Source organism: Diadema antillarum, unplaced genomic scaffold (assembly GCF_040938485.1).
Source record: "Diadema antillarum isolate AM-2024a unplaced genomic scaffold, OU_Dant_1.0 seq00001400_RagTag, whole genome shotgun sequence".
NCBI classification, from domain to species: Eukaryota; Metazoa; Echinodermata; class Echinoidea; order Diadematoida; family Diadematidae; genus Diadema; species Diadema antillarum.
Genome location: NW_027272155.1, coordinates 953,583 through 981,410, shown reverse-complemented (window position 1 = coordinate 981,410; position 27,828 = coordinate 953,583). Strand labels below are relative to the sequence as shown.

General features: G+C 38.9%; 1 protein-coding gene across 1 annotated transcript in view; it reads right to left on the bottom strand.

Moving 5' to 3' along the window:
- LOC139709041 (importin-9-like) overlaps positions 1–20,349 on the bottom strand; it is a 31,499-nt gene extending 11,150 nt beyond the window's left edge. Inside the window, exons 1-15 of the mRNA XM_071621008.1 lie at positions 20,214–20,349; positions 15,596–15,657; positions 12,285–12,371; positions 11,340–11,541; positions 9,761–9,936; positions 9,150–9,269; positions 8,495–8,654; positions 7,434–7,585; positions 6,381–6,479; positions 5,337–5,443; positions 3,772–3,911; positions 3,337–3,415; positions 2,697–2,931; positions 1,627–1,705; positions 284–432 (exon numbers count right to left, since the gene is read on the bottom strand). Of these exons, the coding sequence (XP_071477109.1) occupies positions 284–432; positions 1,627–1,705; positions 2,697–2,931; positions 3,337–3,415; positions 3,772–3,911; positions 5,337–5,443; positions 6,381–6,479; positions 7,434–7,585; positions 8,495–8,654; positions 9,150–9,269; positions 9,761–9,936; positions 11,340–11,541; positions 12,285–12,371; positions 15,596–15,657; positions 20,214–20,349 (1,983 nt within the window). The remainder of the gene's footprint in view (positions 1–283; positions 433–1,626; positions 1,706–2,696; positions 2,932–3,336; positions 3,416–3,771; positions 3,912–5,336; positions 5,444–6,380; positions 6,480–7,433; positions 7,586–8,494; positions 8,655–9,149; positions 9,270–9,760; positions 9,937–11,339; positions 11,542–12,284; positions 12,372–15,595; positions 15,658–20,213) is intronic.
- Positions 20,350–27,828: the final 7,479 nt, after the last annotated feature.

Sequence of the window (27,828 nt, the reverse complement as noted above, 5' to 3'; positions counted from 1 at the left end):
TGTTTGTAAACACATGTTTTCGTTAATATAAATATGTTCATTTCATACACATATCAATCATTGTAAATGCTTCATTTATATGCTCTTATTCACTGTTGAAAATATATTCTTGTTGAGACTCTCATACTCCTGATCGGGGGTCGATAGAGTTTAATAAAATCTTACATTTTACATGGAAATGTGATTTTAATAAATCGGGTATGAACTGCACATCTGAGAGGTGCTAAAGCTACATTCTCTGAGAAATCAGGAGAAAATGATGGGAGATGGTGCACAAACTTACCGATTGGATGCCCATGGGGACCTTGTCTGAGGCAGCGTTGAAGATGCTGAGGAGGGTGGGGATGAGGCGCTCCTGGAGGGGGAGGGTGCAAGCCTCGTTGGAGCACAATTCCTTGTAGATGTCTTGTACTAACGAGATGAGCAGGGGATCTGAGGAGGGCAAACAAGAACCCCCTGGGTCAGATAGGGATGTAGGTTCCAAGTAGAGTTAAAAGGGGGGGGGGGGGAGACTATTCTCAGACATCATGATCCTACCAGCATCAGTCAAAATGAGTTAAAATAATTTAAATGATTACTGTAAAACCACAAGTATTTGCATGTGTGAAACTTCACAAACTTTGTGAGAAACCAAGATTTGCAAAAGTAAAAGGCACATGAAAGTCTTTGTCTACACAATGCAATGAATGGCAGTACAATGCCGTACATCATTATGGTCAGCAATTTGTGAAGGTTTTATGCCACAGGAGTTTCTTATTTCATACTACTACACAACAAGTATTGGATTACTCCAATATTACTTTCTGAAATCACAGGATAAATAGGAAGGGCATTTTCTGGAAGCAAGAACAAACTTGCCCTTTGATCTAGGAAAAAAGTGATACAAGGATGAACATTGTGTAACTCTCCTTAAAGGGACTGTACAGTTCTGGTTGAGGTGAGGATTTAGCTTTTAATGTTTTGCGAGATATTCAGAAACCACTCTATGGGATGTCAAAGAGCATGCAATTCTAAGGGGAATCAAAAGTTTATTTGACGAAAATAGTTTTTGAAATGGCTGAGATATCCAAGAACAAGGTGAAACAAAGAGATCCTAATAAAAAAGCGTGGCCTGTCGCCTTTTATTACTATCACTTTTTTTTTATATCTCAGCCATTAAAAAACCAATTTTCATCAAACAAATGTTGAATCCTTCTTAAAATTACATGCTCTTTCATATTTCATAAGAGGTTTCTCATTATCTCACTTAGGAATGTTATAAACCTGAATCCTCACCTAAACCAGTACTGTACAGTCCCTTTAACATTCCAACATGTTACACATGCCCCTGCCATGAAGTCCTCAATAAGACCATCACTGGGGATAAGTTTATGAGATTACACATTACTGCATGGTTAGTGTACAAAATTTACATAGACTCTAAGAACTTGATTATAATGGTCATGAAAATGGTTTGGTGAAAACATCTTTTTATGATATAGTTTTCAACATGGAAGGACTATTATAAAAAACAGCTTGTCAATTGATCATTCTATTCCGGGTCCTCATGCAGATGTCAGCTAATCGGAAAATATCGAGAAGAAAACAACAACAGAACAAACTTTCTAATCATTGTTCTTCTCTCACCTTGACTGTACTTGAGGAAGACTGCATTAGCAAGAGGGGTAACTCTACTTTCACACTGTGCTGTAAACGACTCATCAACCTGTTACAAAACAATTCAAAGAAAGTCCATTCATTTGCAACTTTCACGATCTAATTTTTGTTGTTGTTCATAAAGCACTGTTACTTGCACATGATATTTCTTGCTGTGTGCAATTAACACATGCACCCGAACAACGGTACTCATAATCTAATTTTGCCCTTTCTAATTACTGTAAAAATGAAATTGTGACAAGAGCACAGTCAGCTGGTGTCGAGATAACTGCAGGCAAATTCTGTCTATTTTTCAGGAGGCTCTGTGCAAGCAGACATGGTTATCAGAGACCTGCTTTCCTGTCTCTAGACCTGTCCTGGTTTTGCTTCCACTCCTCCCATCCCTCCCTAGAACAAAGAAAGACAGATAAACAAACAAACAAACACATGCATACATACAAACATACAAACTACCAAAGCAAGTTCACAAACAAGCAAACACACAATGTGACTACACCATCAAACTTCTTTTTGGAATGCATGAATTGCAATGAAAAATTCACTGGGGGCATTTAGTATCCCTTCTCAATTATGGTATTTATCACAACCAGCAAAAAAAGACCATCTGCTTGTGTTCAAAACAACATCCCTTCACAAGCACTATAATACATACTCACAGTAGCACTCGGTCCACTCTGCCAGATGAAGGTTACCAAATCTTGCAGCCAAAACATCATAATCTTCTTGGTTACCCCACACCACAAGACAACTGATTGAGTTGACTTTCTTTCAATGCTTTTCAATATTATGCACCATGCCTCTGAAATCAACTTCCATCAAACACCCACACTGCAACTCTCACTTGCAACTTTAAGGGTACTGCTGAAGACTTTAATAAACACCAATCAGATTTTCCTGCATTTCCTCTTTGCGAAGTGCTGCCGAACCAATTTGTGTGAGAGCACAGTATAAATCAATGCATTATAATAAGTACACAAACACATCGAGAGCAAACAACCAAACGATAGGAAAAAAAAAAAAGCTACTGAGACCAAGCTCACCGTTAGGACTATGCTGACGGTCTCCAGGACCAGGGACAGGATGTCTGAGCCAAACTGCGAGAAGGTGGCCAGCTGCACCAGCCCCTCCATGATGGGTGATAGGAACGGGTGGAGGATCGCCGTGCTGTTGGCGCTCTTCAGGTGCTCGCAGAAGCCGTAGATGGCGCGCACCGCTGATATCCGCACCGAGGGCGGGTGGGGCTCGTGGAGTCCCGTGACAGTGAATTGTAAGAAACTGGCGAAAGAACCAGGAAGAGATCGAGAGAAAGCAAAGCATTCAGTGCATTATCTCTCAAAACGGTAGGATAAGATCTTAAGTGAAGGAATGTACACAGACTGGACACTAGAAACAAGCAAAATATTGAATACAGCTATCTACACATCATTGAGACCCCCTTACTGAAAATAAACACACCTCCACGTCTCTATGTAAAGTGCTGTTAAACCACTTTAGTCAAGAGTGCTTTATAAATATGTAAATGTTTACTCCATAATCATAATTCTCAATAAATACAAGTATATATATGTACACAGATACATATTTAAATTTAGGTCCCACCCCCTCCCCTCAAAAAGAAGGAGGAATAATGGGTAAAAAAAGGAAAAAAATATGTTGCACGAGTTCATATCATCACTGTACCTTTGCACTAATTCTGGAGTCATGACTTGTGAATATCTACTGGCCATCCAGAGAGCTCTCCCTAGTAAAAATGGTGAAACTGCGGATGAAAGGAACACACAAAAAAGGAAACAAGCAAACCCAAAAAGAAAAGTGTAAAAAATAACTGCAGAGAATCCTCTAGCAACATTGCTTCAACAAAAACAGATATCACATAGCAACATCGCATTTTGATGTCATCTTTTACTGTTTGAATAGAGAACATTGACAATGACCTTTTCCTCTCCACTTTGGTAACATCTCTCATTTTCCATATGTTCCAGTCACAAACATAAACAAGTGATTGAGGGAGAAATGGTCAGATACTTTGAGAGCGACGCGAAGACATCCCCTCCAACAATCATCACCATCGGCCACCATTAACGAGAGAGACGACACCCCGATTTCCCAACTCACCAGTTTGCTGCAGATCTTCTAGGACTATGGTCGTGAGAAACCTGGTGAGATTGAACGACAGCTTGCCCTTGGCCACCTTGTCAATGATTAGCGACTTGATGGAGCCTAGACCTAGTAAACATGATTCGTGGACCTTCCACCTGGCAAAGGAAGGAGAGATACAAAGGCAGTAAATTTCAATTCCATTTATTTTCATATTTTGCGATAAAAAATACATCAAATGTAACAAAATTAAATAATACATGATATCCACCTAGGAAGCATAAATAGAATATTGCAAACATATGAAACGTACTGGTCGATCTATGAAAGTTGGAATCTGAGAATGAATGCTAAAGAAACGTGATGGAGCCTACTTAGAAGCAAGCTTGTCGAGCGTAGGTCCCAGTTAAAATCGAGCGTAAAGATTAAGATGAGGGGCATGGGTACAACATATGACCGAGACATAGAGAAAAAATAAAATACAACAAAAAATACAAATATTCAGAGATATAGCAAATTCTTTTCAAATGCAGGTTTGAAAGTCGGATAAGCCACATGCTGCAAGCGGATGAGTAAATAGCAGAGATTTTGATGCCGATTTCCACGTCTAGCATAAATATGTCACAGTCTACATCTAGCCTAATTTGTCACACCTTGCCTAATATGTCACAGTACTGCACCTTCACATCTACAGAAAAAGATTTACTTCATAAAATTTATTTCATCTTTCACCTATTAAAATATGTTAGCTATATTTCATCTCTTTTTTTTCCTTTTTAAATTGCATATAATAATCAACCACATGATGAAGACACACATAATGGATCAAGCGGACTTAAAAATATCCAAATTAGTTTGTTGAAGTTTATTTTTTATTTTTTATTTTTCATTTTTTTTAAAGATTATATTCTTTCATACGGTCTTGGCCTTGACAAGTTCTAAGGTCAATGGTGAGTCACTACACAAAAAAAAATTACAGGAATTATATGAACCACAATGTTTACAGTGAACAAAACATTACATGTTAGAATTTAGTTTGAAAACTCTCCGCTGAACACTGCAATGCAGAGCAAGAACATGAAATTATAAGAGGCAGGGTCACAGCAACATGATCACTAGATATCAATCACTAATCGGGGAAGGAAGACTCATTGGGAAGACAGAGTCTTGATTTTAAAACTGATAATTCAAAATGGGTAGGAGGGGGGGGAGGGGCACATTTCAGCATCATGGAGAAACTAACATGGAGCCCTGTCAGAGCTTTTAATAGTGTATTTTGGTTTAACGATACGGCATTTTACAAGAGACAAAAATCAAACAACTGGAAAGCTCCTGAACAAGAAAATAGGTAATAAATTGCTTGGATTCAGGGATTAAATCATTTCTGACTAATGACACAACAATAAACATGAGATAAGGAGGAGAAATACATTGCATGTGGGATTTGGAAAGAGCTTGAAAATGTCTCACATAATACACACGAATATGCCAAAAAATAAAAGCACTACAAAACGTATGACATACACGTGTATAAAGTACAGTCTGCTGCATAAATAAAACTCTTCCCAGTAGACCAGACTCACCAGTAATTGTGACCCTGACTCTTGGCCTGCTGAGCCTCTTGTAAATGCCTGTCTAGTGCCGCCATAAGACCACTGGACGTCTCCTGGGGGAATTCACTACCTAAGGACTGTGAGATAGATAAACAGATACATCGATAGATAGATAGAAAGATAAATAAATAAATAAATAAATAAATAAATAAATAAATAAATAAATAAATAAATAAATAAATAAATAAATAAATAAATAAATAAATAAAAAGGCATAGATGGGTAAAGATGAATAGATAGATAGATAAATAGATAGATAGATAGATTGATTGATCGATAGATAGATAGACGGAGAGCAGAAAGACGGATGGATAGATAGAGAGGGAGATAGAAAGAGAGACAGAGAGACAGATAATAGATAGATGGATAGAATGGATAGAGAGATAGACACAGATAGAACGAGATAAAGAAAGAAAGACAGAGAAAGAAAGAGAGAGAGAGAGTAAAAAATAGAGAGAAAAAACAAAGAGATAGTGAGAGAGACAGATGCAGTGATGGAAATGACTGATGAATAGGGCTATGTCTATAAAACGTAAAATGTTAGCTACTATTAGGACTGCAAATAGGCTATTTAGGGCCTAATGAGCACTACTTCAAATAATATTGTGCAGTCTTACAGCCCTTCTGATACCCAGCTGATGTTGAAAATAATCACATTCAGTAAATTATATCCTTTAGAGGGGATTTTAAAGTAATCTAGTCCCATGGCAGTTTGTTTGTATGTGTTTCCATGGTTCTAGGGCAATTACCAAACACAGTGGTAGCATTAATGGTAGAAATCAATGCTCAGTCTCCTATTAAAAGCACATTTGGGTTCTGTCTTATACAACACAATTCCTGGAGAATGAAAACTAAATTCTCCCGACTATAAAGCTCAATCAATGAAGCAATTTGCTATGAAGATGAAACTAAATATCGATCCATATCCATATCCAATATATCAAAGCACACCACTTAGTAGACACGTAAATAAATTTGACATTGTTTGAGTCGCGGGTATTAACGAGCACTTACCAACAGTAAATCTTGTGCTGAAATTCGTACACTGTAGGAGAAGGTATCGTCGTCCTCATCTTCCACAAATTGATTAGGGTCTGCAGTCCATTGATACACCTGTGCACAAAGAGATACCACAGCTTTGGCTGTTTTGCTTTTTTCTTATTGATGAATTGTTGCATATATCTAAAAATAGATGGGCTGGAATCTTCGTCATAAAAAAAAAGAGAAATATAATCAACCATATATATAACAATTAGTGTTTGCAGGTGTGTCTGAGGCAATTATCTCCATCTCTCAGTTTCAAATGTGGAGGCTACCTCCATTTTAGAAAGTTTGACAATAAAAAAATCTGCATATAAAACACTGCATCTATTTTTTGACATACTAGAACTATAAGCATGACATTCTACAGTTTAGTCAGTGTCTCATTAATCAATGCACTATCTGTCCAAACAGACTATAAGTAATCTATTAATGCTAGCTAGTATGTAGCTGCTATCACTTTCATGTATCATCCTCATTGCTAAGCAACTCCAAGACACTGAACTCATACCAAGCATTGGACAATGCTTGAAGGTAATGATCAGTAGTGGCAGCAGAATGAAAAGTGGCATGAAACAGATCAAAAATCATCTTGTATTATCAAGCTTGCATAAAAAGATACATGGGCGAGATCTGCTGGTATTCTATTTGTGATTTCATGTGATTTTCAGTAAAATAATTCAAATAACCACATATCAGCCACTACCTGTTACCCTCGCTATGGAACATCTACCCCAACACTCCCTGCTCTCGGCTCTCGAGCAGACTGGCATTTATCGAAATCTGGATGTGTATTCCATTGATACTTAAGTCATTTTTTAACCAATTTTTCTCAAACAAACATCACCTGTGTAGACCATCAATCATTCTACATCAGTACCCAAAGCGATTTTTATTCCTCCTGCCAAAGTAGTCAAATATCGAAAGCGCCATCTTGACTTTTCCACTACTGTTCTTCTGCTTAAAACATTTTGTCTCGTTCTGTACCAACGAAGGGGTTCGCTTCACGTGAGACGTATAACACACCTGTTCCTCTGTAATCTGCATGTAGAGTAGAACATAGTAAAGCAGCTGATCGCACAGCTTCCGCACGGTCCCCCTGAACTTTGGCGTGTCGATCATCGCAGACACAAAGTCGAATATGCTGAACACCAAGTTCTCAAAGCCGAGAACCTCACCTGTTAGAGGGAAATTCAAATTCAATAGATGATAAAGCCATAATGTCCTGTGTGATAAACAAGGGAGACTGCCATTCAACCTTCACCCGTTCTGCTAGACTTAGGGGTGATTACTGATTACACAAACCAATGCACTTGCCTTTATGCTTGGTTCTGATAGGTCACTTGCGAATAAAACTGATTGCCATGACTACGTGAGGGCAGAATACTAGTGTCTTGATGGGTTCGTTTGAGTGCTCTCCTATATAAAGAAAACCGTATGGTACCGAACCCGCGCCAGAGGAGCGCTCAAACATTTCGAAAGTGTACCATACCGAACTGAACCGAGCTAAAGTGGACCACTTCCCAATTTGCTCCAAAAGGGTACCAAAAGCGTATCAAAAGTTTGCATGCAAAGAACGTGAAGACTGCATAACATGCACACACGTTATAATGCAAAGACTTCATTCTCTTTGTTCATCTGTAAGTATGCATCTGTAAGTAGTTTAAGCATGCCAGGGTGAATGACCCTCTTGCTACAAAATGTGTGACCCCCTCTGAAAAAACTCATGAGGAACACTTTCTCCACAGGGCGCTTGAGCACTTGAACACTCCATGTCTGACACAGTTCAGTACAGTGCGCTTTGGTTCAGTTCGCTTTGGTTCGATTTTGAGCGTTTGAACACATCCTTGTTTCTGTCACGGTTGAGTTTTATTCTTTTTTTCATTTCCTCTTTCCCCTCGTTTCTCCAGACAACTGAAATAAGCTGCATGAGAGAGTTAATATCACATCCATTTTTCAAGCCATGATCCGAATCCAGCACATAACCAAGTGTGAATAAACAACCTTTGATCTCTCTAATGCCTTCATCAGAACCATTTATTCATGATTTATACAATACAATACAAGAAACAGTACTCCCTACTTACCATCAGAGTCCACAGGATCATCTGCTTCCTCCGTGTCGTTGATGACGGTCCGCACGTAGATGTCTGCGCTGTCGGTCAACGTCTTCCACGTGGCCTGGAGGACAGCTGGCATGGCCTTGGCTATTTGGCTTGGAAAGCACTTCACAATGACCGTCAAGGCCTGATACACAGCAGTGACAAGAGGAATGCGAATGCATAATAAATTGTAGCTCACTACACACTCCAGGCACTGAAGCAACTGAAAATATTCTCCTTTGATGTCTGGCAGAAGTGCAACTTCAAACCTAGAAGATAACATCATCCCTGGGGTGACAGGACCTTAATGTTGTTCTCAAAATAACAAATTTTAAAGACAGCAATTTTTTTTTTTTTTTTAAGTAAGCTTTGGTTGTCCTTTTTAAATGGCCAAAATTGAACAGTCAATAATAATAGGATTCCAACTCCCATAGTTACACAAGCACAAATTCCTGCACTTCCCTTCTATAAAAAAACCAAACAAACAAATAAACAACCTGATGAAATTAGGCAGAAAAGACACATTTGCAGGAGCATTGTATCTTTTACAGGTGAGAGGTTACTGCATTCAAGAAGGCAGCCCCAAATAAATGAAATTTCTTATCTGAGAAACGTTTGTCATCTGATTGGGTGAACTCACTTTGATGATTTCTTTCTTCAGGCCACTGTCTGATGTTGCACCATCTGGTACTGTAAGAGCCTTGACAAACTCATCCATGAAAACACTCAGGACTGGATACAAGAGCTTCTTAGCTGCACCCTAAAACAGAAAATAAACAAAACACAAAGTGGACAGTAAGTATCAACATTCAAAAGTGATAAAAATACATATAGCTTAGCTTCATTTTTTTTTTTTTTTTTTTTTTTGGGGGGGACCGTTTTACATGTAACTTAATTGTTTGAAAATCAGAACACTGACAAAGCACAAATAAACATGAAGTGCCTTAATACTTCTGATGGCCCAAAAGTTCCTCTTACTCATTGTGGGTCAATATGATAATAAAGTCAGTTTGGATCAACGTACGCATTAATCAATTTCTTCCTTACTTGCATTTATGCATAGTAGAAGTCCTGAAAATTGATACTATACATATTTCGTTTTCCTCCATATGCTTTGTAAATCAAAAATGTACCATTCTACCACACCTTTCTAAAAAGACTATATTATGACTGAAGCTACAGCAAAAGACAAATACAAAACTGGACTGACAAGCTGTGCATGTGAAAGGGTACTACAAGACAGGAGTTAACCTTGGAAATGGAGGCGATGTTGTAGATGAGAGTCGCACACGTGTCGAAAATCTCCACAGCACGGCCGCGGGTCCTGATTGTGTACGTGTCGCTCTGGACGAAGATGCGATGCATCTCCGGGAGAATGACGGGGGCGACGTGTTCCATTTGAACGTCCGACACTTCTCTCGTAAACTCTGGAAAATAATAGATCACATGAGGTGAGAATTTCATTCTGCTTCAACTCCTTACATCTATCCAAGTACCAGGTGAACATTGCTGAGGAAATGATCATCAGGCCATCATCAAATTGGCAGCTCTGAAATTCCGAACATACCACAGTATCTTATATACCAGAGAAACATTAGATGGGACTGGTTGTAGTTACAAAATGAGCATGAATTAGAAAGAAATGAAAAAAAAACAAACACACACACAAAAGTTGCCAATTTGAAAGAGAAGCAGACACTTTACCATTCTAAAATGCATTGCCAATTTAAAAATCAATTGAAGCTTTGCCAAAGCTCTGGCAAAAGAGCTTTTGCCATGAAGCTTTGAAAGTTATGCACTTGAACAAAAAAAATTAAATAAATAAATAAACATATAAATAAACCCAAAGAACACAGAGAGTATTCTTAAATGAAAAAAAGTGCTACTTTATCTCATGAAGCACTATCAATGAATAGTAAAATTCAAAGCACAAAATCACAGTTGTAGTTACCAAGTATCTATGACTTTGGCAGAGGAATTAAAAGATTAGAAATTTTTCTCAGCACCATAGAAGTCTAAGTAGAGAAGTTCCCTGTTTAGTCTTTCTCCAGCTCTCTCTCGCTATTTCTGTTTTCAACACCACACAAATCCTATCCCTCACTTCCTGTGACCTTTATCTTTCCATAGAAGAGCATTATCAGAATCAAACTTGAAATCAGAAAGGCAGTTGTCCTCTCATAGTTTGTGTAGTTGTTTCTTGTATAAGCCTTGCCCACTGACAACTACAAACTAGCCCGACACTTCACACAGACTACTGTATATATCCAATGCCTTGTATCATAACAAATGCCAAAGTTTAAGGATATTGGGGTAGGTTTTGGACAATAGCACCACTACCTAGAATTATAGGAAGTGATGTCACCATGCCATCACATACAGAAGACCATTGACTTTCCTAATAGATGCGTTGTTTAATATTGTGGCGGCTCTATTTCAGAAGCCGTTAAACTTTGTTGACCACGTTTATGATGATGTTCAATTGCAAAGGAAAAGCACTCCAGCAGACACATCAAAGAAATTAGGCTTTCACTGTCAAGAGATATACAACCAAATATCACAATGCTCATAAACTGTTTACAGAATGGTTTATTCTGACACTATCGTATACTGGAAATATAGAGAATGGTAAATTAGATTACTCCCAGATGTCCACTCTTACGAAGCAGTCAACTTTTATTATCAACCCAAACTTTTTCACAGCTTCATACCTATCCAATATCATAGACTCCAGTAGTAAATAGGACCACGCATCTCTTATTTGCAAACTGGATCATATATGTACTATATGTTCATATATAAACTTTACTCCTCCTGTACTCATTTCACATACCCGTGAGTACTCTCATGGCTCCGTGAACCTCGTTGCTGTTGCCGTTGGTGATCATCATCATGAGGAGGCCAAACAGGTCCGGCCAGGCATCCGGCCAGTCCCAGTGGGCAATGGCTGAGATGGCATAGGCCACGCTGGACCTTACCTTGCTGATGGACTCGCCGAGACCAGCGGGCAGCATGCTGCGAATATGGGCCTTAGCCTGGATATTCAAAAGCAAAACCAAAATCAAACATACACGTATAAAGAGAGGATAGCACGAGATGCAATCACAAAGGCTGAAGAGCCTATTTACCATTTTTTAGTGACCAGTCATTCTAATCAATGTGGGGGCTAGTGTGATGGAGAGCATTGGCATGCTAACCTGTTACAAAGAACTAATCCTAGTTCCATTCCCGGAACATAATAATAGCATGTTTATCCAACAATCTACAAGTATCTACACTGTTCTCTCTACCCAGCGGTACAAATGATTATCCAGACAGACAACATTCAAGAGTTGTGATGCAGAATGGAAAGTCAACAATAGCAAATGAGTAAAAGAAATTGAAATGATTCCCCACAGGGCTACTCATAACAGCCTGCTGCCAGTGCCCCCAGATAGTTAAGAGTGAGTTTCACTCAAGAGAGCAATAGAGATAGCTGAACTCTAATGCCAAACCAATGTGCTACATTTATCAGATACCAAATGTCTGGGTTTTTTTTTACGAAATCAGGTCTTTACATCACAATGTTCACGTTAAAATGAAACTGGCTGTCCAACACTTCATGTAAAAGAGACAAACACTAACTGGTATAAAATATAGATACAACATCAATGAATTGGGAGTATTTTCCAACGCAGCGGTGCTCTGGCAATGACCCTATGAGCATCCCCTAATAAAACAACAAAAAAGTACTTTACAAACATTCACGTTGTTTTTCATTTCACTTTTCAACACTCACTGCATCTGTTGCCACAGGCGGCCTGAATTTCTCTGAATTCTGAGACCAGTGCGCCTCCACATATTGCTTGAGGATGAGTGATGACAGCTGTACAGGAATGAATGAAAGAGCATTACTGATGACCATGACAAGGAAATGCACCACAGTATCATGAGTATGGTGAATGCATCACAATTCTCAGGTTTTCCTTTGTGCTCCCTAACAGAATTTAGAGCTCTCAGAGAAGTAATTTGTTCAATCTTGAGGGAATAGCAAATAGGAAGCTTTTCGTTAGGATATTCACCTCTTCAGAAATAGATAATGTGCCTGTATCCCTAAGGGTTTTTGTACTACTTTGCCACAAATGGGGCATTTGATGAAATTACAATGTGTAGGAAATTCAAATAATTCCAACAACACTGAATTTGATTTACTGCTGTGTAGTGGTGTTGCTACTTGGGATTGGTATAATTGTTGTTTGATATAGAGGTACCAAGTCCAGATGAGCCAGTATTAAGAAAGAAAGGGCAGTTGACAAGTATTCTTTCATGCTCATAATACTGTATGCTGTAACCAGAGTTTCCCAATGACAAGGGATGCCACATCAAAGTTCTGTCTGATATCATTGAAGAGCAGCATTCCTGTAAGTTATCTGATGTCATTTCAGGCAATTCATAAATTATGCCACAAAACAGGAATATGGGCCACCATACAGCTTAACTGGCCATGGTTTAGTGAGAAAACTTGCAATAACATAAAGATGTGAATTAGAATTAGGTTTTTTAATAGTCAATGTTGAATGGCATCTTTCCTTCAGTCACTTCCTTCACACTCCAATCAGCAGGATCTCTGATGCTCTGCTTTTTTTTTTATTTGTAAATTTCCTATTTCCCATGAACTACACTTTCCACATGAAACACTACCTCTGTTAGCTCAAGATGTGACATAAATTGTTACAACTATATTTATTGGAAAGGTACAGCTTAATTTGTAAATTTGTAGTATTATGTGTGCAGCTTAAAGCATTCTCATAAGTGACCCTGCATCACAAAACCAACAAAAAGTCGCCAGACATCCGGATTTTTAGTGAAGGGCAGATATTGAAAGAGCAGATTCTAAGATTCAAAATGATGTATATATAACTCAATTCAAATGGACTCTCCTAAACTATCTAAATATTGGAAAGAAAGCACACTCTAGAAAGGTGTGAACTGAGAAAAGAGGCTCCTAAGTAAAGGATCTATTCCGTGCTGGCCGTGAGATGAATGGGACAAAAAACAGGATTTAACCACCCAGCAACAACTGATGAGTGGATTACCAGATTAACCTGAAATTGAGCATGCTCAATAATACATTCTGTCCATACTAAATGCCAACTTTCACGGTGGTAGCACCATCTATTCAAAAGTTATTAGAGTTGAAAGTGAAGGGCATGCTAAGGATTTTAATGAAATGAAAAGGGACCTCTAAAGACGTACCTAATTGCACTACATTACAAACAAGAGACCTGCGGGTCTAGCGCTCACCTGAGTATCGCAAATTCACCTTTCACGCAGTCACTAATCTAAATCATTCACAGCTCTACCAAAATTTGACCAGGCATTCTCAAGTAGAAGATGAAAATGTACAATAAGGGCCCAATTTTTTTAAGATTCCTTAATTTGGGGGGATTGGGGCCCCCTGGGGCCCTCTGGGTGGGGCATGGTGCCCATTTTGATAAATTGAGATCCTGACCCCCTAGGGATGCTACCTGCCAAGTTTGACAAAAATCCATCATGAGGTTTTCAGGAAGAAGATGAAAATGTACAATTCAGGCCCCCATTTGGACCCTTCCAACCACCACCCCCCCCCCCCCCCTACCCAAGAGGGGCACCCCTGGATCTCCTATGAACAAACTTGAAACTACAGTCATTAATGTACTCACTCATAGTATTATCTCAGCTCTATATATAACTTCTGATTCTAGAGAAGATTTATAAAGATTCCTTCATTTGGGGGATTTGGGACCCCTGGGGGCCCCCTGGGTGGGGCATGGTGCCCATTTTAACAAATTGAGATCCTAACCCCCTAGGGATGCTACCTGCCCAGTTTGGTGAAAATAGGTCATGGGGTTCTCAAGAAGAAGATAAAAATGTACAATTTAGGCCCCATTAGGACCCCTCCTCACCCCCTCCCCTGGGTCCCAAGGGGGGCACCCCTGATTCTGCCATGAACAAACTTGAAACTACAGTCATCAATGTACTAACTCATAGTATTAACTTAGCTCTATCACTTCTGGTTCTAGAGAAGAAGATTTTTGCAGATATTCCTTAATTTTGGGGGGTTTGGGCCCCCTGGGGGCCCCCTGGGTGGGGCATGGTGCCCATTTTCACAAATTGATTTCCTAACCCCCTAGGGATGCTACCTACCAAGTTTGGTGAAAATGGGTCATGGGGTTCTCAAGAAGACGATGAAAATGTACAATTTAGGCCCCATTAGAACCCTTCCCCACCCCCCTCCCCTGGGTCCCAAGGGGGGCACCCCTGATTCTGCCATGAACAAACTTGAAACTACAGTCATCAATGTACTAACTCATAGTATTAACTTAGCTCTATCACTTCTGGTTCTAGAGAAGAAGATTTTTACAGATTCCTTAATTTTGGGGGGTTTGGGCCCCCCTGGGGGCCCCCTGGGTGGGGCATGGTGCCCATTTTAACAAATTGAGTTCCTAACCCCCTAGGGATGCTACCTGCCAAGTTTGATGAAAATCGGTCTTGGGGTTTTCAAGAAGAAGATGAAAATGTAAAAAGTTTACGCACGACGCACGACGGACGACGGACGACGGACGACGGACGACGGACGACGGACGACGCACGACGGACGCCGGACGAAGGGCGATCGCAATAGCTCACTTGAGCCTTTGGCTCAGGTGAGCTAAAAAGGGGGTTGTAGAAAAAGTGCTGAAAACACACTTTCCAATTCGTTTTATGACCCAAACTTAAGAATAATGTAGACGAAGTTCCTAATAGCTCTTTTAGAAAGTATGAAAAACTCAAGATTGACTTGGTTGACCTGTTTCATCTTTTTGAGGTCCTCACGCAAAATCAAGGGTTGCAACTTTTTGTTTGTTCTGTGATGCACGGTCACATACAGTAAATGAAGATACTGCTTCAAAAATACTATCAGGAATCACATGCAGCAATTATACCAAACACACACACACACACAACAACAACAACAACAACAACAACCACCACCACCACAACAACAAAACATCGACAACAAATTGCAGGAATTAGAAGAAAAATGGGAGAGGGGAGGTTTCAGGAAAGATGTTGGGTTATTTTCATTACCTGTCTGATAGCAAGGGCTCCATTTTTATCAAGGGTGAGTTCTGCAAGGTAAACCCCAAATTCTGCAAAACGAAATTTATACATATGAATATAGTTAAGAAATATACTTAGTACAACCAAAATTACAGATATGTTTTGGTATTTCTTTGCGAGTTTGTTCTGGATATGAAGCATGGATTCAATTACAGCTGTACAGCTGTATGTGCATTCTCAGAGATGAGCAATACATATCTGAAGAATTAAATTGTGGTGTCCGATGTCTTTGCTTCTATTTCTGTTTTTGTTGGGAGCACACAAACATATATACACATGAACTATGCAGAAAAAAACATGTTCTGTGGATAAGGCATGTGGAGATACATTATAGGCCTACATCATGTGTACTTGGCAGACAGTAAAGACAGCTCTAGAGTCTATAAAAATTACTGCAATCAAATTGATAATATCATTTCGTCCATTAAAATCTATTTACCTGGCCTTAATGACTTACGAGGTGAGGGAGACCTCAAAATGTAAGTAAAGTGAAACTAAACAACTTAAAGCAAGTCGCCCATAATTCAAACATAACACCATCCAAGACCTGACCGCCAGCTACTGTAGAAACCAAGATTCCCAATAGAATCTATTGGGTACCAAACGGTATTATGCTTTAGCGCGCAGCCGAATTTGGCATGGGAGGCCAGAGATTGAATCTTGGTGCAGGTTTTTTACATGTCTAAACATTTGTTAAAGCTATGTTCACACCGACGCCGAATGTCGCGCTTTAAATCGGCGATCAATTTGGCGTCATTTTTGTTTACTTTTCAAAAAATCTCACGATCTCCTCAGATATGTTATGCTCTGATAAGCTCTGATACGCTCTGATACGACGTTCGTTCCTGCTTTGGGCAACAAGTTATTTCCCGAATCACTACGGCTTCTCACACTTTGATGCTGATTGATCAGGATTTGTTACGCTTTAAATCACGTTTTGATATGCTTTAAAGGGGAAGGCTAGTAACTGATCAGTGGGAATCAGTGGAAATGCTGGGAGATGATTGTTCCAATCCTAATGGGATTCATTCAAGAGTTCATTGTATATCTATTGTTGTGTGAAAATGATTTGCTTCAGAACGGTCTCACATTCAAGTAATGTGCAGATTAATGCTCCGTCACTGACCAGGGACGCTAACCTGGAAGCATTAAACGGCACATTACTTGAATATGAGACCATTCTGAAGCAAATCATTTTCACACAACAATAGATATACAATGAACTCTTGAATGAATCCCATAAGGATTGGAACAATCATCTCCCAGCATTTCCACTGATTCCCACTGATCAGTTACTAGCCTTCCCCTTTAATACTCTTTGATAAGCTTTGATGCGCTTATCACGCTTTAAATAATGCTCTGATACAATTATCAAGCTCTCTTGTGCATTGATAGGCTCTGTTAAGCTCTGTTACGCAATGGAAAATTTTGAGATCCTGATTGCATCCCGCCTCTGATTTAGAGCATATATAAAGATGCAGCAGATACACGAAATCATTGCATCTTTGGCAGAAGAACAAGATATGGAAGTTCCAGATGTACCAGAGTATGAACCATCTTATGAAGTAGACATGACCTTTGTCTCCCTGCTCTTTAACTACATCCTAGTCCTCGAGGCGGAGGAGAGAGAGGAAGAACAGCAAAGACAAGAGGAGGTTGAACTACCAGCAGGAGGGAGAAGACCATTCATCAGGAGCTGCTGGACCAGGCCATGGCTCACTGAAGAAAGAAAACAGCAGTACGGCCAGTACAGTAGCCTCCTGGACACACAACTGAGATTAGAGGACCCTGTTGCCTTCAGAAACTTCACCAGAGTGACCCCTGAGGTGTTCGATGAGATCCTGGAGAGAGTGGCACCAGTCATCCAGAAGCAAGAGACTAACTACAGGCACCCTTTGTCAGCTGGCCTCAAACTGGCAATCACCGTGAGACATCTGGCCACTGGGGACAACTACAGATCACTGGCATATGGTTTCAGATGTGGTATCTCAACCACATCAGAGATGATTCCAGAAGTGTGTAGGGCCATTGTAGAAGCGTATAAAGATGAGGTCTTCAACATACCTACCACCCCTGAAGCATGGAGCACCCTTGCCCAGCAGTTTGAACAGAGATGGAATGTCCCCCATGCATTTGGTGCCTTGGATGGAAAGCACATAGCCATTAAGAAGCCAGCAAACACAGGCAGTCTCTACCACAACTACAAGGGGTTCTTCTCCATACCACTGCTGGCATTGGTAGATGCAGAGTACAAGTTCATCTAGATTGAGCTGGGAGTAAAGGACACATGTCTGACTCCCAGATATTCACAGACTCTGAGCTCTTCGAATGCCTAGAAGATGGGTCCATATGGCTGCCCCCACCATGCCCTCTCCCTGGAGAAAATCAGCCTGATATTCCCTACAGTGTACTTCATCCTGGGTGACGATGCTTTTGCCCTGAAGAGCTAGTGTACATGATGCAGAAGCCATACAGTAGAAGAGGGATGACAGAATGAGATGAACAGAGGATCTGCAACTACAGGATATCAAGGGGGAGAATGCCTTTGGCATCTTGGCCAACAGGTTCCGGTGCCTGTTGGGAACACTGGAACAGAAGGTAGATAACGTCAGAGATTTGGTGGAGACTGCTGTGGTGCTCCACAACCTGCTGAGGAAGAGGGTGGCGCTGGCAGCCAATGAGGTGGACCACGAAGATGAAGAGCAAAACTTCGTACCAGGGGCCTGGAGAGATATGGACCTCACTGGGAAGATGTTCCGCAACCACCTGCAAGGGGGAACCTTGCCACTGTGGATGCCAGACATCAGAGAGATCATCTCAGAAAATACTTCGTCTCTCCAGTGGGTGCTGTTGACTGGCAACAAAGAATGGCTGGGGTGGTACTTCTTGATTGAGTTAAGAAAGGAGTGGCTCAGATATCGTCAGAAGCAGATGATGAAGATTAAGACTTGTGTGTCTGGAAATAAGAACATTCTCCCATATGCACACTTTGTTTATCTTTAATATAAGTTTGAAATAATTTTTGTATTTTGTGTACTTGTGAAGATGTTATTATTATTATTGATATTATTGCTGTTATGTATTTCATCTGCTTGTAAATAATATAAATACAGACTTTATTGATTTTTTCCCCATGAAAAATCAGATAATACTACTATTGTAAATCAGGAGTGAAAATTTAAAGAAATCAAGTTGTGGAATTTGAAATTTAGATATGTGCGATAAAAGATCTTTAAAATACGCAATTTTGTGTTTAATTGATTATTACAAATTATTATTACAAATTGATTTTCTTACTAATTAAAAAAATTAGTAAGGAAATCAATTCTATATGTGAGATAAATAACCCTTATTGTAACAAAGAAAATAAAACAAAGGAAATAAAATATAAAACATTATAAAATTAAAAAATGAAATATAATCAAAAATAAATAGAAAAAAACTTTGTGAAAAACTCAGAATACTAAGTTTTCCACAGAGTTTTTCTATTTATTTTTTTATTCTATTGCCTTTTCTATTTTATTATTTTTTTATACAGGGTGTCCCTGTTAAGCTTTCCTATGCTTTGAGCAAAACTTTGATAAGCTTTGTGATGCTTTGATAAGCTTTACACCGTAACACGCTCTTCCCGCTTTACGCAATTCGTGACAGATCGCCTCAAATTTTTAAAGTTTAAAATTTTTTGGCGCTCTTGCAGAATGTCCCGAATTGCTCAAAGCTTTCTCACGCTCTATTACGGTCTTTACGCTTTAATTAAGCTTTGTTACGCTTTGCCGCCGCTTTGATTGCCATTTTAATTCGCCATCAATTCGGCGTCGGTGTGAACTAGGTATAAGACAAAATCTAAAATTTTAATGTTTTGGCACATTTAGATGAAAAGTCAACAACAAGAGGGTTAGACTCCATATCCTTGAATATTTTCATTATAAATAAACTGGTCTAGACTAGGATGTAAATTCACGTTCTCATTAACGAGATTAATTAATCAATTAGATCTGGATAGTGGATATCTGTAGCTGCAAGTATTAAAGAAATTAGTCTCGATTCCAACTTCATTGTCTAAGCCTCAGTTTAATACAGAGCTTAATTTACACCTTTCTATTGTCACGTTGTATAGTAATCGGCATTTTCCAATTCTGTAAACTTTCAAGTTTAAATAGGACTATTTTCTAATTATTATTTTAATTGCACGGCTGGAAATTCTCAGTAACGTTAGAATTCTAATCTCATAACTGTCAGTGTCAGGACTGCAGCCTAGTCTAGTGTAAATTTATTTAACATTCACAACGTTAACACTACAGATTTGGTTTTACCATTCATTCATTCATTTTCCTATAATCTACTAGATTGTCTAGCAGTGTCTAGTTAAATTAGTTTCCTACCTTGACTAGTCAGTCCTCGAATAGGATCTAACAGTAAGAGTCTAACGTTTTTAGACGTCTAGAGAAAGCTTATCGTGCCAGTAAAAAATACCAACACGAGTTTGAACACATGGGACCGAGCATCAGCCGTGTCCACAGGGTGCATTTTCAGTGCTTAATAATCGCTGTGGAAGATTACAGATGAGCATGATTTCGAAATTTACCTTCTGTCACCTCTAGCAACTTCAGCTGTTCTTCTCCTTGCTGTCTTATTTCCTGCTGAGGAGATAAGATGGCCGTGAGGCTCTCCAGTAAGGCGTTTTTGACTGTGTTACTCGCATCGGCATTGCTGACTGCCATGATGGTTTTGGCGCAGTTGGTAGGTGTTGTGGTGTGTGCATGTGGGAAGGTGTATTACACCGGGCGGTGTGTGCATGTATGATCCATGTGGAAAACGAGGCGCGCCGGAACACAAGATGGTGCAGATTGTGTGCAGATGAGTGGTTGGGGGTGGGGGGGGGGGGGAGGGGGTGCTCAGGGCCCCGTCTTTTAAAGACTTGTGATTGATTCACATCAGTCACAACTTTACGATTGAATGCAAATCCATATTATAAAAAAGTTATGATTGAAATTAAAACGGAGAACTGCAATCAATCAATCACAGGTTGCGATTGATAGCAGCTTTCAAGAGATTTGTGATTGATTGATTTCTATCACAAGTTTTATAAGACAGGGCCCAGGGATCAGGATGACAAGTGGGGAACAAAAATGACAGGATCAAAATATATATATATATATATGGAACAACCATACTGATCAAGTTATATATCAAACGACTTTTAAACGAGTTGAAGCGACATAAAGTGATTTTAATACACTTTAATTTAGGTGAGTCATTACGAGGGTCAGAGTTATAAAGGGTTACTACAGTTTTATTCAACTGATGACTGGTTGTTGTTGTTTTAAAGACAGAAGAAAGAGAGAAAAATTGAGACCCTATACAAGTTAACAATTTGCCCCATGATCATTGGAATTCTAACATATCCTTTTTTTTTTTTTTTTTTTTTTTGATAACAAAATATTCTGCCGGGCTCACCCTTAATCGGTGCTGCGTAACCGCCAATTTGGGTGCATGGCTAGCTGTCACAAAACCCATCTGCTACACACACAAAAACAAACAAACATCTAAGACATTTTCTATAACGTGCTGTTACACATACTACTATTTTATGATAAACGTAAAGGCCGTGTCACACCAGCCTTGCGTGCGACTTGCAAAGAACAATTTTGACTACCCGGAGGTCCCCGTAGATGATCCGCACATGTATCTCAAAAGTAGTCGCCCGGAGGTGCGCACGCATATGTTTTTACCCGCAACCGTGTTTAGGCCCTGTCACACCTTTCCGGGCAAGCTACTCGGGCTTGTTACGTGTAGGGATTTTCTAGCATACCGGACATTCCTGAGGGCGGAAAAGGATTTGTGCGAGTCAGCGCATGTGTCTTACTTGCTGGATGCGTTATACTTGCGAGTATACTGTGTGACCTTTGTACCAGTCGCGTGGGGGCTGACAACTCAGTGAAGGAATTCCTCTAATGGAATGGCTGAAATCTCACAGAATTTCATTATCTTGGCTGCATACGGGACTGCGAAGTACCTGCGTGGGAATTGCCTGGGAAGTACTGCCGCTAAGGGTCTCCTACTGCGTTCTGCGTGGACCTCTACGGGCATTCCCGTGACTCACCCGGAAAAAGTTTTGGTCATGCTCAAAACTTGGCTGCGGTTAAATCGGACTTGCGTGAGCACCTCCGGGCAACTACGCGCTAGATACTGTCAGGTGCGGACCAACTGCGAAGAGCTCCGGGGAGTAAATTTGTTTCCCCGCAAGTCTAGCCGCAGAAGTTCCCCCGTACGGTATGACAAGGCATGAATGAAAATTGCAAACATTCTTGTTTGCCCGCTGAAAATCTTCTACGTGCTGGAAACTACCTCCTCGCCACAAGCCCGCGTAGCTTGCCCGGAATGGTGTGACACGGCCTTAAGAGTTATTATTTCAAATGAAAGCAATTTAGTTTGCACTCATTTCAAACGAAATGAGATTATTACATGCATTCAAAAGTTTTTCGTACTTTTTTGATAAAAAAAGAATAAAGTGTGCAGCAGATCACTTCAGGTCTGAAAATGCACAAATCTCCCTCGTGTAGGAGAGAGGATATCCCCTCAGACGTACACCCCCCCCCCCCCCCCACACACACACACACCCCGCCCGGGGTCGCTCTGCTCCCTCGATCGAATCGCACGGATCTTAACTCCAAATCGTGATCGACGCCCCTCATGATGACTATAATTATGTTGCAATGGTTTTACTGGTGTCAGCATTACGAGGAAATGATAATGATAACGATGAAAAATAAAAGCATCTCCTTTGAGATCCCACTTATATGCAAATGGAATCATATTCCTCGGGGACGTTGTGATCGAAAGCTCTTTAAATCAAAACGAAGTAATGAATGAAGAATTTTAAGGGTTAAATATTTATTTAGAGCAACATCAATTTTTAGTGAGCACATACCAGTGAAGCCTTGCGACACTACGCTGAAAAAAAAACACAAACCCAAATCGGCACTGTTCACACATTCCAAGGACACATTAAGCATGAGAACAAATTAATGACACGGACTTTGAGGTTGTGCACCTATAGGCCTATATGTTACTATTCAAACATGGCGAGGATACTTATACATAACTATAGTGGAACTAATTTGATTCAGATTATTCCAGATTATCCATGCTGTACAGTATAGTAGTAGTGATATGAGTAGTAGTAGTAGTAGTAGTTGTTGTTGTTGTTGTAGTATAGTAATAATACACTGTAGTAGTAGTAGTAGTAGTAGTAGTAGTAGTAGTAGTAGTAGTAGTAGTAGGCCTAGTAGTAGCGATAGTAGTAGTGGTGGTGGTGGTGATGGTGGTGGTAGGTGGTGGTGGTGGTGGTAGTAAGTCATAAATATGAATAATAGTGTAGTAGCAGTATATAACAGCAGCAGAAGCAGCAGTAGTAGTATAGTAGTACTAACGTTCACATTTTTGTTTGTTTGTTTGTTTTGTTTGTTAAGGGCTTGTGCGCTTTTGATTTTGTTTCCTTTTTTTTAAGCATTTTCTACCACCTTGGAGGCAATTTGTCTCAGCGCTGTTATACATGTATATGTATTTATATACTACGATTTAAGGTTTTGTAGCAATGGCTATTGCTCTGTCAAATCTGGAACACAATTCGTGTATAATGAAGAATCTATAAAGTTTTCTTAGCAAGAGTGAAGGAAGAAAAAGAATACACATTCGTGTTCTTTCCTTTTAACGTTGAGGAAAACCATCAATTGAAGACGAACCTCCTTTGTATTGAATTTGAGTCTGACTTTTCTTCATGTATGTATATTACAAAAAAAAAAGATACAATAGCAGATAAATTCTATACAAATGAGTGTCGAAATCATCAAAATGCAGTTGAAGGCATGGAAATACAAAAGCAGTTGTAATGATTCAAGGGAACTAACACAGGGCTTATTTTTCAATAAGTGACTTAATAAATGTTTAAAGTCCCGTAACGAGAGAAGCTGAAAGGACCCCACGCAAACAAAAAACAATTGCTGTAATTTTTTTTTAGTTCCTCCGACGGAGTGTGTCGAGGCAACTATTCTTGACACGATTATGCATAGGGCCTACATATGATATCTTTGAATTTCTGCAATCTTAAAATCTTGAAAGCATGATATACGCGAATATAAAAAGTGATGTATGCAAATTTATATACGGATAATACGGATGTTGTTCTTATACCGAAGGTTTGTTGATCCGAAAACAAAATGAGGTTTTTCGAAATGTTTGTTGCTCCGAAACATATATTCCCTATACCTAGATGCTCTTTAATCCAAAAAATGAAAAGGGTTTATAAACAAACATTATTTACGTTATTCGGAAGGCTTTCGAAGGAAAATGGCATAAGATTTGTTATTTCGACGGGTCGTTAATCCACAAATGAAATAGGGTTCGTTTATCCGATAAGGAACATTCTGAATAACAAACCTTTTGAATAATGGGTTTAACGAACCTTCGCGATAACGAACCATCGGAATATTTAATCTCCGGAAGAACTTAATCCTTCGGAACAATTGATTAAGGAACATTCGGAGTAACGAACCATATCGTTTTCTGATCAACAAACTTTCCGAAGTACGAACCTTATTTCATTTTTGGATTATATTAGCAAATCTTCGGGATAACCAACCTTCAGAATAACGAACTGCAAACACAGAACTGTGACTGCAAACCATGAATACACGAACTCCGCGGCTTTTGTACAAGTAGTTTTTATGATTGAGTATAGTTCCATTTTAACATAGATGTTAGCATGTTTGTTTGATTTTAATAGCACCATAGTCTACTAACAATGAATGTATCGTTGATTTTACATTGTTTGGTTATTGATTTCCTTTCTTTTTTGTTACAGTATACTAGGCATGATATGTTGTATTATGTAACTTTGTATAGTTTTGGTGTTACCGCTTTACAAACAGCCTTTGGCTGACGTAAATTAACTTCGCGAAAGAAAATAAACTGATACTCAAGCTCTATGTGTATGTCGTATTGCGTTTATTTTGATTCGTTGTGCAAATACCAATCTTTATTGTCATACCTGGACGATTTGTGAAAATGTCAGGCTTTTATGGTTATCACATCGACTCCTTGCGTCTTATAGGCCTATCATGATTGATATGTTGAATATATATATATATATATATATATATATATATATATATATATATGCATATATATGTATATATATATATATATATATATATATATATATATATATATATATATATATAATGAATTAAACTAGGGAAAACTGAAACACACACACACGCACATGCACACACACACAAAAAAAAACAACAACAACCCGGAAACAAACCACAACACCCACAAGATCCGAAGATTCCGTCCTTACATTATTCCCGTCTACGCGGGGCGGTGGGGTGTTACCATCCACTCGCAGCCACCCGTTTTTAAAAACGTTCCGCGAGCCCTGCTGATATAATGCTTTTGTTCTTTATAAATGCTGGTCTTCATCATGTTGACTTCTTGTGTGAGTTCTAGGACACAATGATATTTCTTTTGTTGATTATCTTGCAATAATGCCCATAATGACTATACATAATATGATCATTCTATGCATCGAACAAAAAAATCACAAATGGATAAATTCATTTGAGTGCTTCTCCAAAACGCCAGATGAGTGTATGGATTCCTTTTGCATAACATATCATAGAAATAAACACATTTGCTGGTTTATATGTCTGTTTGTTTGTTTGGGGGGGGGGGGGGCAAAAAGTGGCACTCCCATTATCTTCTTTCTGCGAAGAGAAATGTGTATACGTTTTGTCTGAACTTTCATCTCATGACAACCGGAATGTGTATTTATCATTCGTTACGAAAACTTTATTTGAAAATCTTCAGTTTTTCTTTTTACCATAAGAAAGGACTGCAGAACGTATCAGAGAAAGATGTAACACTGGCTTTTCTTACGGCAAAAGCAAAGTATCGTTTGATTGTACACGGATACCGTATATATATATATATATATATATATATATATATATATATATATGTGTGTGTGTGTGTGTGTGAAGAGTTTTATTGCAAAATGAGCTAAGCGGCATTTTTAACATTCAAAGTTAGTCCATCATCAAATAGAGCAAAATAAATCCTTTCCAGTGATACCTCGGCTGTGACATAACAAGGAATATTCTAGAAGTTATGATTAAAACTATCCTGTACTTTCTAAGTATTTTCTTGTTTAATTTCTTTTCTTTTAAATTGAATTTCTTTGTTCTTTTTTAGCAGCTTTAATCACGAATAGTGTTATCTCATTTTGCACTAAAACTCCTCATATATATATATATATATATATATATATATATATATTTTTTTTTAATTATTATTTTTTACTATTTTTTTCTGCAGGGAGAATGAAAGTTGAGATGGACGAGAAGAAAAATCACTCTGATGTCACATGCCTGAGTGTAAGAATGTAATTCTTTTCTCTATTGCTATAAACAATTAAAATGACCATTGAAAATGTCTGATTGCCTAGATATCTGTATTACACTACATTATCAATTTATGATATTCAGCATGAAAAAAAAATAGTTTGTTCCTAAATGATAATCATATGAAAGAGTAGAAATTACTTTCGAAAGTATGTAATACTAGTACTGTGATATTTTCAAACTAACTTTTCACCTTTCAATTCTATCTTCAACACGACAACATTAACACACTCTTTGTGTACAAGTTTACATGTTACACATGCCCATGCATAGTACATCGTATTTAAGTACTCTTTTATGTTGTCCACAAATCTAGATAGAATTCAGGTTTGTTTTTTTTACTTCTCCATTCAACATGCTGACTGAAATGACTTATCACACTAAGTAATAACATGTCTCCCATAATCTCATTAAGTACCCAGAAGCACGCAGAACCATTGGTGTTCCGATTAAATCAATTTTCATCGACTGCCAAGCATGATACATTTGAAAACAACTTATAGTGCCCATCAGTGAATGTGTGCGTCAAATCCTACACTCAACTGTAACAGTTCACTCCAGACAAGATTCTTCCACTGTACATATGTGTGTGTGTGTGTGTGTGTGCTTACGTACAGATCAGTGATAAAGCTTTACAGTTACAGGGATTCACCTTTCTCACTCAATGGTATCCACACTCCACTGGGTCTTTGAATGACTGCAAACCTAATAAATATTACAGCTTTTTCCTTCTTTCTCCATCATGTTCAAATAATAACACTCCCACACAAAAAAGATGTCCCTTAAAATATACATGTATGCTTAGTATCATACTCCTATAGTCTGACAACAAATCTAGAAAGCACCTTTGTGTTTTCCTTCAACACACTACTTTTGCAGCTGATGATTTTACACTCCAAGTAGGTGCATGCATGGCCACAGGTCTGTCAGGAAGACTCAGATACATGTACAGTACTCAATATTTTTATAGTCCAAAAATATTCAGCTGATAAAGACAGGCTCATTGTGCGGATACAGCTTCCCCCAGACTACTGCATGGTCAATCAAGCGAGGGACTACAAAAGCGCCCTCTGCTGTTGAGCTTAAGACAGGCAAATAGTTTGCCCTGTCACATACTGTATCAACAAGATTTGAGTATTCGTACAAACAACGACATGTATGTTCACACTCCTCATTCATTTTTTTTCGAGGTACATTAACTGCTTAAATTACAAAACAGAATTGGGGTTAATGTACTTTGTTAATGCTTTGCTACGACAATTTTAAATCAGATATCATACTCTTGTGGGCATTTCACATATCTGAATGCTTAGAGTTGGGCCAACAAAGGGAATCAAGTGTACCAAAATCTGAACTCACCATTTTATCAAGCTTTCTTCTTGACAAGTCATATCATATTTGATTAAATCACAATTTTGGAATTGCTCCATTTAAGAAGTGAGGCCAAAGAAAGTGAGTACATTACTTGATAAGAAAAAAAAGCACACAAAAGTAATGTGACATGTTTTCAAAATGCCGGCAGCACGAAAAAGACTCCAATGCAGTAAGTCCAATTGCCATCTGTGAAGATGAAAAAGTTCTCTTTCTCTTTAGATATCACAGACTGTGTTTTCGATGCTGCATAGATGTCATTACACCAGAAGAGATTATACCACAAGAGGGCATAGTCCAGTGGGGAGGCAGCCGCGCGAGGGAGCTGCCATTTCGCGTTGTGGGAGCCGCCATTGCACGGAT